We start from the raw sequence: 15,916 nt of genomic DNA, 5'->3' as shown, positions 1-15,916 counted from the left end.
AAAGCTGGTCCTTCTTTCATCAAATTATGCACTTGGTTTGGCCACCCAAGCTACTTGCAAGAGAGCAAGAAGTGTTTTCTGTGAACAAGGTGTACAACATTTGGCCAAATGTGGGGTATTAGCAGGCATTGATCATGCTTAATAATTGGCTTCCTTCTTCCATTTCAAGAGGACATGTTTTTTGTGATGCCATTTTCTACCATCATCAAGATTAAACATCTTTCAGTTTGCCAAACTTGCACCTTGATCATTTCAAATGAGATATATTATTTTTTCAATTTTATTCTCTAACATAAAGTAATAGTATCTTCTTAATTAGATGTGTGTTGAACACTGTGGAGGAAATGATCCATAGCCTAAATTAATCTTAAAATTCTTTACTTCTTAGCAAAGTAATGTCCCTGGAGAACTGGGATCGGTCTTTTCTATTGCTTTTAGAAAACATGACTTACATCTAGTAGATCAAGAATGCTATTACAATCGTTTAAAACCTAACAATGAATGAAAAATGCGACACCACATGTAACATAAAAGTACATGAAATAGTAATGCATCATTTGTACTTTTTAATCTAAATTTCAGAACAGTTGAAAGTAAGAAATGGAAAAATTCAGAAGACAAATCCATACCTCAGGCTGTCCCAGGGCAACAAATAACGCTCGAATTTCCTTGAGTATTAAAACGGACAGTTTGCGTGTGGCCACCTGGAAACTGCAGAGTAAAACCAGAGCAAAACCTTCTACAGCGTGGAGTACACTGCAGTGGGGACCTCGTTCCGACTGAATTCTGTGACTGGAGCCATTTGCAATGAGCTGTTATGCAATAAGAACAACATTCTGTATTCAGCAAAATAACAATGGAAGAATAATAAACTCATGTTTTATATATCTTTTGCACATTTGACCTTGTAAATGTTAAAATAAATCACAATGGTTTAGAACCAGACATGTCTATGAATGTATTATTACTATTCATGAAATATCCTAGATCCCCTTTTGTCTTTCAGATCAATTGTTGCTGTGGAATATCATCAACCATCTGTTACTTCTGATGAAAAATAACTCTTCAAAGGCTATTAATGTTAATAAAAACACAACTCCTTTCATTTTTACCACTTGGTATTACACTGTATATACAATCAAAGTGGCCAAAGTTGTTATTTAAATTCTCCACAGACTTTTGGATACTATTAAATCGAATTTTCAAACATTTACTTTCTATTTCTTCTTGCCTACTTGTTTGTATGTCAGATTCTACTCTAGGTTTTGCACAGGTGTGTGATGGATTCTGAAAGTTCCCAATCCCCAACCAAGTGAATCTAAAGTAAAAGCAAGCCAGTCAACAGGGAAGTTTCCACCTTCATTTTTGTTTTCCCGTTACAAGCACATATAATCCTTGGTTTCCTACCTATCATGTGTTGGCATGTCTACAACACAGGGAAGGGAGAAGGAGCTGAATGTCATCTCTGGGGTTAGCCTCTCAGGAATCCCAGCTGTTCCCCAGATGCTACTATACTGCCGTGAGCCTCCACAGTCTTTAGACTCTCAGTTCCACTCTTCTCCAGCCAGACCCCTTTCTCCATCTGCTCATTGCCAATGCCAAGTTCCCACTGCCCTGGTTCTCCTCTGACAACACTCCTCCTCAATGCGCTCTGCAAAACGTTATCGCTACCTTAATCATTTAGGATTGAGACATGAAAGGATAAAGAAACCACAAGACTGCGCTGTCTTCTCCATGGATATTGAACAAAGCAACCCAGGTGTTGCTGGCTAAAAACAACTAGTGGACAGCTGACTTTTATATACCTGTATCCACAGCCATATTCATATCAATATGTATATCCATATGTACATCCACACCTACACCTACATCCACATCTACATCCACATCAATATCCACATCTATATCCACAACCCTATCCACATCCTTATCACATCCACATTTACATCCATATCCATATCTACATCCACACCCACACCCACATCTATATCCACAGCTACATCCACATCCACATTCCTATCCACATCCATATCACATCCATTTACATCCACATCCTATCTACATCCACACCCACACTCACACCCACATCCATGTCCACATCCCTATCCACATCCACATCCCTATCCCTATCCACATCCCTATCACATCCACATTTACATCCATATCCATATCTACATCCACACCCACACCTACATCCACATCCATGTCCACCCACATCAATATCCACATCCACATCTATATCCACAGCTACATCCACATCCACATCCCTATCCACATCCATATCACATCCATTTACATCCACATCCACATCCTATCTACATCCACATCCACACCCACATCCACACCCACACCCACATCCACATCCACATCCCTATCCACATCCATATCACATCCATTTACATCCACACCCACACCCACACCTACATCCACATCCACATCTACATCCGCATCTACATCCACACCCACACCCACATCCACACCTACATCCACATCCATGTCCACATCCACACCCACACCCACATCTACAACTACATCCACATCCATGTCCACATCCACATCCACGTCCACATCCACATCCACATGTACATCTACATCCACACCTACATCTACATCCACACCCACATCCACCTCCACACCTACATCCACATCCATGTCCACATCTACACCCACATCCACCTCCACATCCCTATCCACATCCATATCACATCCATTTACATCTACATCCACATCCTATCTACATCCACACCCACATCCACATCTACATCCACATCCAGGTCCACATCCACACCCACATCCACATCCACACCCACACCTACATCCACACCCACCTCCACATCCCTATCCACATCCATATCACATCCATATGTATATCCACATCCTGTCTACACCCACACACACACCCACATCCACATCTACATCTGCATTTACATCCACACCTACATCCACATCCATACCCACATCCACACCCACACCTACATTCACACCCACATCCACACCCACATCCACATCCCTATCCACATCCATATCACATCCATTTACATCCACATCCACACCTACACCCACACCCACATCCACATCTACATCTGCATCTACATCCACACCTATATCCACATCCACATCCACACCTACATCCACATCCATGTCCACATCCACACCCACACACACACCCACATCCACATCCCTATCCACATCCATATCACATCCATATGTATATCCACATCCACATCCTATCTACATCCACACCCACACCCACACCCACATCTACATCTGCATCTACATCCACACCCACATCCACACCTACATCCACACCCACATCCACATTCACATCCACATCCACATCCACATCCACATCCACATCCACATCCAGCTCTAAGTCTCTGGACTGTAGTCATTTGCTCTCACAAATATATTTGCACCATACTTCTCTGAAAAAAACAATTTCTATTCCCTAAATGACCTTGTGAACGTTAACAAGTCTAACCTGATGTGGAATATCATGCTCTGAGTTTCTTGGTCACAATTTATGCCAGTGGAAGAACTAAGGCCCACCACCAGAGAGGAAGTTCCTAGGTGGCTGGAAGTAAGAATTCTAAAGGTTCTAGACTGCCTCTCATTCACATATATAGTGCCTAAAAGAATATAAATTCAGCCGGGAATGGTGGCTCACACCTGTAATCCCACCACTCTGGGAGGCTGAGGCGGGAGGATCACTTGAGGTTGGGAGTTTGAGACCAGCCTGGCCAAGATGGCAAAACCCCAATCTCTGCTAAAAATACAAAAATTAGCTGGGTGTGATGGCATGCACCTGTAATCCCAGCTACTCGGGAGGCTGAGGCATGAGAATCACTTGAACCAGGAGGCAGACGTTGCAGTGAGCCGAGATCATGCTACTGTACTCCAGCCTGGGCAATAGAGTGAGACTGTCCCACCCCACAACACCAACAACAAAAAAGAATATAAATTCATGGGTAAGGTGTGAAAATCACCTCCGAATTTCTGATTTTGTTGGCTTGTTCATAGACTTTTCCTTGTGTCTGTATGACTAGTTTCCACTGGGTGAGCAGCTGCAGCAGCAACTTCAGGGACGAATCAAGGAGTGTGTGATGCATATCATTTACTTCCCGGAGCAGGAAGTTGGTAAAGCCAAATAGGACATCTTCTCTCCAATCTGAGAAGTCAACAAGTAAACCCTGAAGAGAATTTTGTGCAATATGTCGCAATTCATCATCCATATGAATAGAGAGCCTGTGAAATGAATAACAGACAATAAAATCATTTACTTTATTAACTGGTCTTCTAGAGCTAAGAAGGAACATCTATTAATATATATCTCTTCTACTTGAGTCTGAAAATGGGTCTCCCTTATTTTTTACTTAGTAAATGACTTACATAAATACTTTTTAAAAACTTCTAATTTGGCCAGGCACAGTGGCTCACACCTGTAATCCCAGCACTTTGGGAGGCTGAGGTGAGACGATTGCCTGAGTTCAGGAGTTCGAGGCCAGGTTGACTAACATGGTGAAACCCCGTCTCTACTAAAAATACAAAAATTAGCTGGGCGTGGTGGCACATGCCTGTAGTCCCCGGTACGTGGGAGGCTAGGCAGGAGAATCGCTTGAACCCGGGAGGCAGAGGTTGCAGTGAGCCAAGATCGTGCCACTGCACTCCAGCCTGGGCAACAGAGTGAAACTCCATCTCAAACAAAACAAAACAAAACAAAACAAAACAAACTTCTAATTTTAGAATTACTGAAGCGTTGCAAAGATAATACAGAGTTTTCTGATATAGTGTTCTTCCGGCCTCCCCTAATGTTAACATCTTATATAACCATGGTACATTTAGCAAAACTAAGAACTTAATATTGGGAAGAAGCTATTAACTTTACTCAGATTTCACCAGTTTTCCAATGATGTCCTTTTTCTGTTTCAGAACGCAATCCAAGACATCACACTGCATTTAGCTGTACTGTATATGAACACTTTTTAATGCATCACTGGCTACAGAATAAATTAGTATCGAATCCTATTTTTAAGGATGAGGAACCTGAGTACTGGAGAAGCTAAAGGACTCATCCAGAAGCTCAGTATAAATGAGCAATCAGAGTAAGGCCAGTGGTCCTAAATCGGTTTTGCTCCTTGGGAAATCTGGCAATGTCTGGAGACGTTTCTGGCTGCACACCTTGGGGTGTGGTAGAGGCATCTCTCCAGTGGGTAGAAGCTAGGGATGTTGCTAAACACCCTACAATGCACAGGACAGTTCCCTGTGACAAAGAATTTTCTGGCCCAAAATGTCGATAGTGCCAAGGTTGAGAAATTTTGAGTGAGTTAGCAGAATTCTAGTGTATCTGTGGTTTAATCTAGAACAACACAATAATATTAAATCTTGACATTGGTAGGATGGATTATCGCTAACCTATTGCTTTACATATTCATTCATTTATTTAATAAGCAAAGGCTTTTAAGAGACACCTTCGTAAGATTGAGTCATTATATGGCCTGTGTACAGCACTTAGGATATTGAGTTTGGTGTGGCTGTGTCTATTGGGTGAGGTGCCTGCAAGAGCAAGGTGTGAGACGGTGCTGGAGAGGAAGCAGATGCAGCTCACTGAAGGGTCTTTGGGCCACCCAGGGAGACAACACAGCAGGGAAGGGGTTCAGAGTGTGTACTCTGGAATCAGAATGCCTGGATCAGTGTCTTGCCTCTGTCACTTATTAGCTACGTGACTTCAGGCTATCACTTAATCTCTAAGCCTCAGATTGGTGAAATGGGGGTACTAACTGTAACTGCATTCCATAAACCTGTTGTGAGGGTCACTGAATTATCCATGTGCAATGTTTAGCACTGCACAGATCATAGAGCAGGCAGTCAGTAATGTTAGCTATTATTAGAAGAAAATGAATTGTATCCTGAAAGTTATAGGGAAATAAACATGATTAGATTCACTCTTGAGAAAAGAGAGTCACGCAGGAAAGGGAGAATGCCTTGGAGAAGAAACAAGGCACAGGTCACCTAAGAGGTCACTGCAGTGACTTAAGCAACAAGTGGTGAGGGCCTGACCAAAGCAGAGAAGTGTGGTAGGGTAAGGGCAGATGGAGGCCAAAGACACTGAAAAGATAGAGTTTCCAGGACTCAGTAGCCTGCAGGTGTTCAGTGTCAGAGAAGAACATGGCTGAGTCAATGGAGGCTCCATACCCAGGGCAAATAGAAGACAACGTTGCAGCCCAGAGTGGTTAATGAATCTGCTCAAAATTAACAAAGGGAAGAGCCAGGAATTCAATCTAGGATTTCTCATCTTTAATCCAAAATACTTCCCACAAAACAAGCCTGGCACAAGTCACCCTAGTTATCACTCTCAAATAGATAGCATTTCAAAAGCCTGATAAGATAAGCAGACTCTTGTCTTATTTTCTAAAGCTTAAAGTACACCAGTTGGTCCAGTCTGACAATATAAACTAGGTAAAAAGTTCTTTAGTTCACAGATTTACACTGAGTCAGGGAATATATTTTCTGTCTCAAAAGCATGCAAAGTTCTAAACAGACCCTGAGAAGGAAGAGCTAAGCTAATTTTTCAGGGACGTCTTATACAATTAAATCTACAGTTCTTAAGTAGTTGCTGAAAAAAGAATAAGAAGCCTTTAACCTGGGCTTCCAATCTAGAATTGTCTGAAACAGGAATTTTCAAACTTTCTTTATAGTGCATTCAGCAACAGATCTATTTTTTTTTCCAACAGAAGTTTATGTAGAGCTCTGTGGTGGTGAATTTTATGTGTCAACTTGGCTGGACCTCGGTGCCCAGATATTTGGCTGACATTATTCTGGATGTTTTTGGATGAGATTAACATTTGAATCAGTGGACTCTGAGGAAAGCAATTTCCCCACCTCATGTGGGTGGGCCTCATTTGACCAGCTGCAGGCCTGACTAGAACAAAAGACTGGACTCCCCTGAGCAAGAGAGAATTCTACCGCCTTTAGACTTCATCTGCAACATTGGTTCTTCCTGGTTCTACAGCAGACTGCGTTTGGATTCAAACTGGAAACTTGGCTCTTCTGAATCTCCAGCCTGCCGGCCTTCAGACGAGAATGGCAGCACTGGCTCTCCTGCATCTCCAGCTTGCTGGCCCCCCATGAAGATTTTGGACCTGCCAGTCTCCATAACTACATGAGCCAATTCCTTACAATAAATCTCTTTCTCTCTATATACGTCTTATTGTTTCTGTTTCTCTCTGGAGAATTCTAATACAAACTTCAATATATAGATACATAAAACCTGAGTCACTCTGGTTAAAGCTGGGGGTAAACGGCCGGAAGCCCACCCATTTGGGGAGAATACACTCCTTCACTGGCCAAGCAGCTGAGTCATCTCTGCAGTCCATGGTTTGAAAACACTAGTTTATGAAAAGCACTTGAAGTCATTTCCCCATCTTACGTTTATTATTCTAATTTACTATATTTAGACCTGTCTATGGTCCTGAAGGTCTTAGAAAATAAACTTCCACAGACAACAAGCCACCATTTTTAGGACAGGTAATAGTTTAGTAACCAGGAACTGCAGACACTACATAAATGTTAACTGATAGTAATGACAGTGGTCACAATTTTGTGTCTCCCACAAAATTCATATGTTGAAGTCCTAACTCCCAGTACCTTAGAATGTGACCTTATTTGGAAATGAGGTCATTGCAGATGTAACTAGCTAAGTTAAGAAGAGGTTGTGGGCCCCTAATCCAATATGACTGGTGTCCTTATAAGAAGCGCACTTTTGTAGACAGACAAACACATGTGGATAATGCCATATGAAGATAAAGGCAGACATCAGGGTGATGCTTCTACAAGCCAAGTGATGCCAAAGAGTGCCAGCAAACTACCAGAAGCCAGGTGACAGGCTTGGAGCAGATTCCCTCTCATAGTCTTGAGCAGGACACAACCCTGCTGACACCCTGATCTTGGACCTCTAGCCTCCAGAACTGTGAGAGAATAAATTTTTGGTGTTTAGGCCACTCATTTTTTGACACTTTGTTATGGCAGCCCTAGCAAACCAATATAATCATGAAACCAGGCAAGAACCAAGGACGAAAGCCATGTCACGGTCTATTTTCATGAAGCCTTTAAGTAAAGGCTTTTAAGTAAAGAAAAACTTTCAGCTTTCCAAATGAGATCGATTCTACTCTTCATCTAACTTTGCTCTCACGCACAATCTGCAATCTAGAATCTGTTTTAACTTCAAACACACAATGCAGGATCATTTTCAGGACTCTTGGAGCCCCAAGGCAGTGTAGTCCTTGCTATTCCTGGTGGTCATGTCTCTTAAAATGACAGTATTTACCTACTCTACCAGTGAAAGGCTTAAAAATATTCCTGGAGGATGAAGACCAGGGAGGGGAAAGGGCTTCTGGGATAGAAGGCTCAGCTGGTTATAAAAGTGGAATGTTTGTAGAAGAAAAAGGCCCAGACTGCCACAGAACTGAGACTGAGAGGAAATCACCTATCAAGACAAGTCTGTGGGTAGCAGGTGAGGAGTAACGGGAAGAAGCTGTGAAAACGACAAGGCTCCCTCCCTGTGTCCTGTCCCTTGAAGCGTATAAGCAGAGCGCTGCCTGTCAGATACAGGTGCCATCTCTTCCACTCAGTTCTTCCTCATTTTTACTTTTATTAGATTTTGACCAGATAATCAAGATCTTGTGAAACACATGGGATTTTACATTATAAAGCAGGAAAAAAACAAAAACAAATACAAAAACAGCTATCTAAAAGGGAAAAGAAGGCTTGGAGTTAAATAAGAAAGATGTCCAGACATTCTGACTACCCAGGAAAGCAGCGTGGAGCTGGCTTATGGATTTATAAATCCTATTAGATCTCCTTCTCTAGCAAGGATGAGTGTGAGAGACAGCAGTTCCCCCAACTGGGCCATCTTGATAGAGAAACTAGACCAGGAAAGAAAGAACAGGTCTCAACTGCAAACTAAACAGGTGCAGTTATAATTTTAAAAACTGTCCTTTGAGAAAGTTTGGTGGCAGCAATTAAGAGAGAACAGAGAGACTTTAAGAGAAAGCAACTTGTGAAGATATCTGGCTAGCTTGGGGAACTAAGGCTAAATTTCTGAGAAGGTGATTTGGTTCTCAGAAGCCTACAATAAAAGAAACCAGTGTTGCCAATAGCAATTGCAGCTGCCCCTCCCAGGCAGCTGGGATCAGGAGCACTAAGCAGGCCTGGTGTGATTCTCACTGCTCATGTCAGAAAGCGAATGCACAGCTGTATTCTGCACAGGCCACCTGTGCCACTGCCAGTGGTCCTGAGCCCTGTCTGCAGTGATGGAGAACAAGTGAGTGGTGTGATCACAAGGGCACGTGCTGCTCAGACAAGGGTGCTACTGAACAAGTCAGGACATGTCATAAAATGGGGAAAAAATAGAACAAAGCTGCCTTCTTGGTTGGTCACATCAGAAATATGACTTTTAACGGAAAACACTTGCATAAGCTGAGCTTCGGATTCTGATGGAATCACCTCAGTAGCTTTTAATAATGTTTTTTACAGAGATGCAAGAAAGAAAAGGGGTGATTTCAAATTCACAAACCATATCCAGAAGAAAAGACAAATTAGGAGAAACATCCTCCTTTGAACTAGGCAAGATAAGCAAAAGCTTATTAGGAAGAAGTGCCCCAGAATGTCACCAAGGGCAGTGGAGGAAGAAACACTGAAAGTGAAGCCCAGCAGACAAGGATTTCCAAAAGAAGGAGCTTGAGAGAGGTGGACTATTCACCACCAGGGCAGTTCACCAGAAGGGGTGGAAATTTCTTCTTTGAGGCTATTAAAGAATGAACTCCCATCTATTTACAGTGGTTTGAACTACACCTCAACTAAAATACAGAAATATGACTAAGGGAATTATTGAGGCAATATATACAATTGAGACGAGTTCTCTTTCAGCTACTCCAAACAACTAACCACTTTCCACAACACAGGCATATGTGGAAAAGGGAAAGCAGAATAAATGTTTAATAATTTTTAGATACCCCAGAAAACTGTGGAATCTGTGTATGCATTATCTCAGAAGTTTCTACAAATAATAAGGAAACACCACACAAAACGTGTTTATTATTTTGCATAAAACCAATGACATTTGGAAAATTCTATAAATTTGGGAAATAGATTTACCCTTCTGAAATTCAATGTCCTTATCTAAAAATAAGAATGAACATGTGCCCAGCTTATCTAACATAATGTATATGAAAGGCATTGTATAGCACGGTGTATGTTCTTTGAATGTGAAGATATCTGAAAATGATAAACTAACATTTGCTAAGAGCTTTGAAAGAGGAGGGTGAATACTGAACAGCAAGTCCTTGGTGCATGCAAGGTACTGCAGGAAGTGACAAGGACAGGAGCCTGTGGACTGCTAGCGAAAGCTCCCTCTTGTGGTCAAATGACACAGCAGGAAACATCTAGGAGAGGAGAGTGAGAGAAAAAGATGGCGGCTGCCAAGGTGAGACAGCTCCCCTTTCTGTCTGGAGAATCCTCAGGGATCCCGACAGCTGCGCAGGTCAGGCTCTGCAGAGGATGGGAAGGAAGCACCCCCATGGGTCTTACCACGATGTCAGGAGGGCCTGTGAAGCTTCCATGGAGCCACATGGAAAGGTTCTCACACTTGGCTATTATGAGCTGGCTGAGCAATACATGTAAAGTAAGAAATCTAGTAGCTTGAAGAAGGCAGTTTTCCAGCTTCGTTATATACACTGTTGTCATGTGCAACATACTAATGCATGTCTGAGGTGTAAGTGTCTGTGATATTCAGCCATTACTTAAAGGGCAGCAAGGGCCTGAGAGCAGTTGTGTGGGACATACAGTTGAAACTCCTTACAGGGAACTGAGCTGGGAGGGACGGACAACCTGCATGAACACTGCCCTTATTTTACCAATTATGAAAAAAATAAAACAAGTTTTTAAGTTAAAAAAAAGTACCACGGATGTGACTGTGAAGTGTCAGAAATAACAGGTCTTACCCCTCTCTGACTAGACCCTGTATTATCTCAGGTCAACTGAATCTGAAGGCAACTGGACTGTGAGGGTATAAAGTGACTGAAGACTTCTTGTGTGGCACTCGAAACCCACATTTATTGCTATTGAATTACTTCACTTTTGTCCTCTGACCCTCTCGAGGAGATCTGAAGAGGCTCATTTTCTCACAGGTTAATAGGACTCTATGTGCAGGTCGCTAACTCTAGTTATCCTTCCCCCCGAGGAGAACAGCCTCTGGCTTCTTTTGAAGCTTATTAAAAAGGTCCCTTCATGGATTTCGCATATAAACCAGGCATTTTCTTGATTTCTCCCTAAGACTTAAACTCTCAGGAATATTTATTTGTTCTGTTCCCTCAGGAAAAAAAAAAAGAAAAAGAAAAACAAAACAAAACAAAACAAAAAACAGCACCCATTGCTTTGGGCTTGGTAAGAATGTAACTAATAATAAACAGGACGCACCATAAATAGCACTAGCATTCCAACCACATCTGACAGAATTCCCTCCCAACACGCCTGGCACCATGGTCTGGGGGTTTGGGCTTCACTGGATTGGGCTGTCAATGTGATTCCAGAGGTAGGAGCCTCCCACTCAGACTTATGGCAAAATAGCATTAGAGACTTTACCAGAAAGAGAACACTTCATGCTGTTCAAAACACTTGGTACTTCAAAGGCCTCGGTGTATATAATCACCATAGACTTCTATTGAATAACGTGAACTTTCCTTCTACTTCAATTTAACTGAAAACTTTTTCCCTGCAGACACCTCCTCTCTCTAACCACACGTCTTGTCAGCTAGCCCTCTCAACAGTCCTAAGAGGTAGGCAGTCTCATTCCAATTTCACCAAAATTTTACCAAGGGAAAAGGACAGGCTTGAGGGTTAAATAATTTGTCCGGATCATGCAGGTAGTAAAATGGCAAAGGAATGTAGGGAAATGAAGTTCAGGTTTTTAGAGGATTGTTTTCTTCCGATTCTCTTGTCCTGCTTCCTCCATGTCTGTTGACGGTAGCCCCCTTTCTCCAGATGGTCATGCGGCCGTGGAGGGGGCCTTTTCGCTCAGCCACCTGTGCTCTGGGGAAATACACATCTCCTGATCATGCCGCCACCTCCAATGCTGTCCACAGCAAACGGACAGGTTCTCCTTTATGTTTTCGGTAGCTCTAGCCCTTGTCTCACAGCTTTTCTCTATTCTCAGTCTCTGCCCTCATCCCGGGTGACTCAGTATTAGCATGGATGATCCTTCCAGTCTTAGTCTCTCTTTCCCTCAGCTTCCCCCAGCCCCTAAATCATCCTGTTCATTATTCTTTGGAAACCCACTCTTTGTTCCTCCACAGGTCTTCCCCTTGCCCTGAAATGGAAAGCTCTTTTGGATCCAGGCTTACTTTTTCCTGTTTCCCTCTGCTTTCCTGCTTCCAGGGAATGTGCTCTTTGCTCATATTCTGGTTGCTAGGTCTCAAAAGGTACACCCTAAGTGTGGACTGGAAGGAAGAAGGATCCAGTGGGTGACATTGGCAGCGAGAGGGTGGAAGGCTGTGGTCAGAGAGCACCGGCTTGAAATCATGGTTTTGAAGGTAACAGACCTTCAGGGAGCCTTCACATCCAGCACTGTTCTTGTGCTAGTGGTGTCAGGAAGGAGGAAGGGAGTGGCTGTGTCCAAATGCAAATTAAAGACTAGGAAAGGGCAGTAGGTTCTAAAAGTTATTACTAGACAGCAAGAGGTAATCAACAGAGGGGCCAAGCTGGCTGCCCACGTAACAGAGGACTATGACCACAATAACCAGGAGATGTGGGGCTCCGTGGGGACACTCAGAGCCTCAGGAGGCCACCAGATTATGTGCAGCCAGGTGGGGTGGGAGCTTGGGTTATTTATTTGAATATTGATGGGAAAGGTGCTCTCAGAAGGTCAGAGAGTGTGAGTAAACTAGGCTATGTGTAATGCATCATTCATTCAGTCAGCATGAATATTTGTTATCCTTCTCCAGACTTTTCTTTTATTCTACCATAATCAGATTATAGAGCCTAAATTGACATTTTTTGTCATCTTGTTCCCCAGCTTAAAACTTCATCAGTCCAAATGCCTCAACAAGTACTTAAGATTAGCTGAAAATCTACCTCTTCAATCTTATTTCCGTTTCCTTTCATCATTGGGTTTGTAAACTATTTTCTCTTTTCTCCCCCCAAACCAATGATGACTTTTGTTCTTCCTCATTCCATGCATACCATGTGTCTAATAATTTTGCTTTCCAAATTGCACTTAGGTTATGTCACTTTTGATTTTTAAATTAAAGACATGCATAACTGTCAACTGGAGCTCCAGATCAATGTGAGATAACTAAGCTTACTAAACTATAATAAGATAATTTCACTCAAAGAAAATAAATTTTAGGTTCTCATTGGATTGTGCATTGGGAGGGTGATAAATATGATTTTGGGCAGTTTTCCGAAGCACTATACTGACACTAGTTTAGGATATTGACCACCTGCATTCTTGTCCCCCTGGGGGTCTGTGGGCCTCAGATTGGGTATCAGACTCCGAATGAACTCTTTTTTGGCCATACTCATTTCATTTCCTGGTTCTACCTCTGTGCCTTTGCTCATGTCTCTGCCTTTACCTTTTTGAACTCTACCTTCCCTTCAAGGGAAGTTCAAATTCCACCTTCTCTCAAGAGTTATTTGTTGCCTTCCCCAGTCCACAGTAATCTCTTACCCATGAATCATGTATCATACATTTTTTGTGCCATTAGTTTGCACAACACAGGTTAGGGTTGTTAACGACCTTACGTGCTTATGTATTTGCTTCTAAGTTGGATTTTAAACCCCTTGAACATGGGAAAAATAGTTTTTAAAAATGTGTTTTTTCCTGCCCATACACAGTACCTCATTTGGTAAATATTTGTCCATTGTAAACTACCATTCTATTTTTTTTTTCAGGAGTCATGACAAAGGATTGAAATTAATTTTGGTCAAACAATGTTCTCACCTACCTAGCCAGCAAGTCAATAAGTTCAAGTTTTGACATCCCATCAGGAAGCAGTCGAGGAATAGCAGCAACACAGGTCCTGAAAAGATCTATTTTGGGCTTTCTCTCACCCCTAGAATTAGAAGACAAAATTTTAAAATAGGTCAAAAAGCTGTGAAAATAAAAACAAAATGAATTAAGTACGTGAACAAAGACTAGAATCCATGCCTTCTGAGTCACAGCCTGGTGTTAGCTCCATGTTATTCTCAAATGTTTATGCCCTTTGTAGCCTGACCAGTTCTAACAAAACTTTAAGTAATTAAATGTAAGATAGAAGTATATGTCTGAAAAGAAAAACGCTGATATCAATAGTATTTTACCTTGAGTTTACCCTTTGGTTGGGTCTCGTCCAGTTGCATTTAAAACACCAGAATCACAGAAATGGCTAAGTACATCCACAGGAAGAAATGTATTTCATTCATTCCTACATTCAGCATTTAAAAATGGAATATATATGTGTGTGTGTGTGTGTGTGTGTGTGTGTATATATATGGAATGGTGCCTTTTGTAACTGTGATATCTAGCAGCTTCTCTCCCTGATGAGTTATGCTTCTCCCCTAGAGCCCTTTGTCCTGTTTTTAAAAAATTAAGTGCTTCCAAAATAAATCTTTCAAAATAAGTAAAACTCTGAAATGTATATAGTTGTGCACCCATTTCTGACTTTTAAAGTGATACTGATGGGCCTGACCTCTATGGAGATTTCCTTCTCTATTTTTAATTAATTTCTTGAGAATATGACTGTTTAATGATAATTAATGCCTTCTGTATTCTGTTGGAAAATGTGAAGGAGAAATATATATTTTGTGTTATTTCAATTTTTAGTTGTTTAAATAGGTAACTGTTTGATTTTTTTTTTTTTTTTTTTTTGAGACGGAGTCTTGCTCTGTCTCCCTAGTTGGAGTGCAGTGGCGCAATCTCGGCTCACTGTAACCTCCGCCTCCTGGGTTCACGCCATTCTCCTGCCTCAGCCTCCTGAGTAGCTGGGACTACAGGTGCCCGCCACCACGCCTGGCTAATTTTTTTTTTGTATTTTTAGTAGAGACGGGGTTTCACCGTGTTAGCCAGGATGGTCTCGATCTCCTGACCTCGTGATCCGCCCATCTCAGCCTCCCAAAGTACTGGGATTACAGGCGTGAGCCACCGCGCCCGGCTAACTGATTTTTAACCACTTATTTTATCAATAACCTTTACGGAATAATTCAACTACCCACCAAAATCTTTCAGAAGACCCAAGTGACAATATGTAATAGCATATCTAAAGTCTGATGACTTAGTCTTCTGAGCATAAATATAGAATCAGTACCAAATTAATGTGATCCCAGGACACAAGCACAATAATGAAAATGCAAAGTAGCATAAAAGTAATTCCTTTTTGGAACAGTAACTGTAGTCAGAATAGAAATGCAACTAGCAGAATCAATCCTCTCTGTAATCTAAAGATCATAATCACACAGCAATTTTGCTCTGTAACACTACCTTTTAATGTGCTTTTACAAGTTTGTTGAGTACAAAATTGTTTACATGAAAAATAAAACACGATATGTTGTCTTCCAAAATAATCTGCTTTTGTGGGCAGTCATAAGGTTATTTTCTTAATAACTGTATGACTTTTGTCATCCATAGAGCATTTGCATGAACTGTTGAGGACCCTGGAGAAGAGGAAGCAGTTGCACAGGGCTTTCCTATCAATCAAGGAAAGAAACGTTTTCAGATGATATTCTCAATAGCTGTACAGTGTTAGAGCCTAGAGATCTCTTCTAATTGTTCATTTGTAACACAGTGAGTAGTTTAAACAGTTCTACTAGTTTGCTCACCAGATGTCTTTAACAGCTGGGATTATTTTTATATCTGTCGGAAAATGGATGACCTTGCCTGGCCTGAAGT

At 41.7% G+C, this 15,916-nt stretch overlaps 1 protein-coding gene across 3 annotated transcripts in view; it reads right to left on the bottom strand.

Moving 5' to 3' along the window:
* The window catches only part of FRY (FRY microtubule binding protein), a 272,666-nt gene that overhangs the window by 125,669 nt on the left and 131,081 nt on the right, over nt 1-15,916 (bottom strand). For all 3 annotated transcript variants that reach the window (XM_050766803.1, XM_050766805.1, XM_050766804.1), the window contains exons 17-19: nt 13,998-14,105; nt 3,987-4,245; nt 630-812 (exon numbers count right to left, since the gene is read on the bottom strand). In XM_050766803.1, coding sequence (XP_050622760.1) covers nt 630-812; nt 3,987-4,245; nt 13,998-14,105 — 550 coding nt within the window. The remainder of the gene's footprint in view (nt 1-629; nt 813-3,986; nt 4,246-13,997; nt 14,106-15,916) is intronic.

The sequence above is a fragment of the Macaca thibetana genome, chromosome 17, assembly GCF_024542745.1.
Source record: "Macaca thibetana thibetana isolate TM-01 chromosome 17, ASM2454274v1, whole genome shotgun sequence".
Taxonomy (NCBI): Eukaryota; Metazoa; Chordata; class Mammalia; order Primates; family Cercopithecidae; genus Macaca; species Macaca thibetana.
This window is presented reverse-complemented; position numbering and strand designations above follow the sequence as displayed.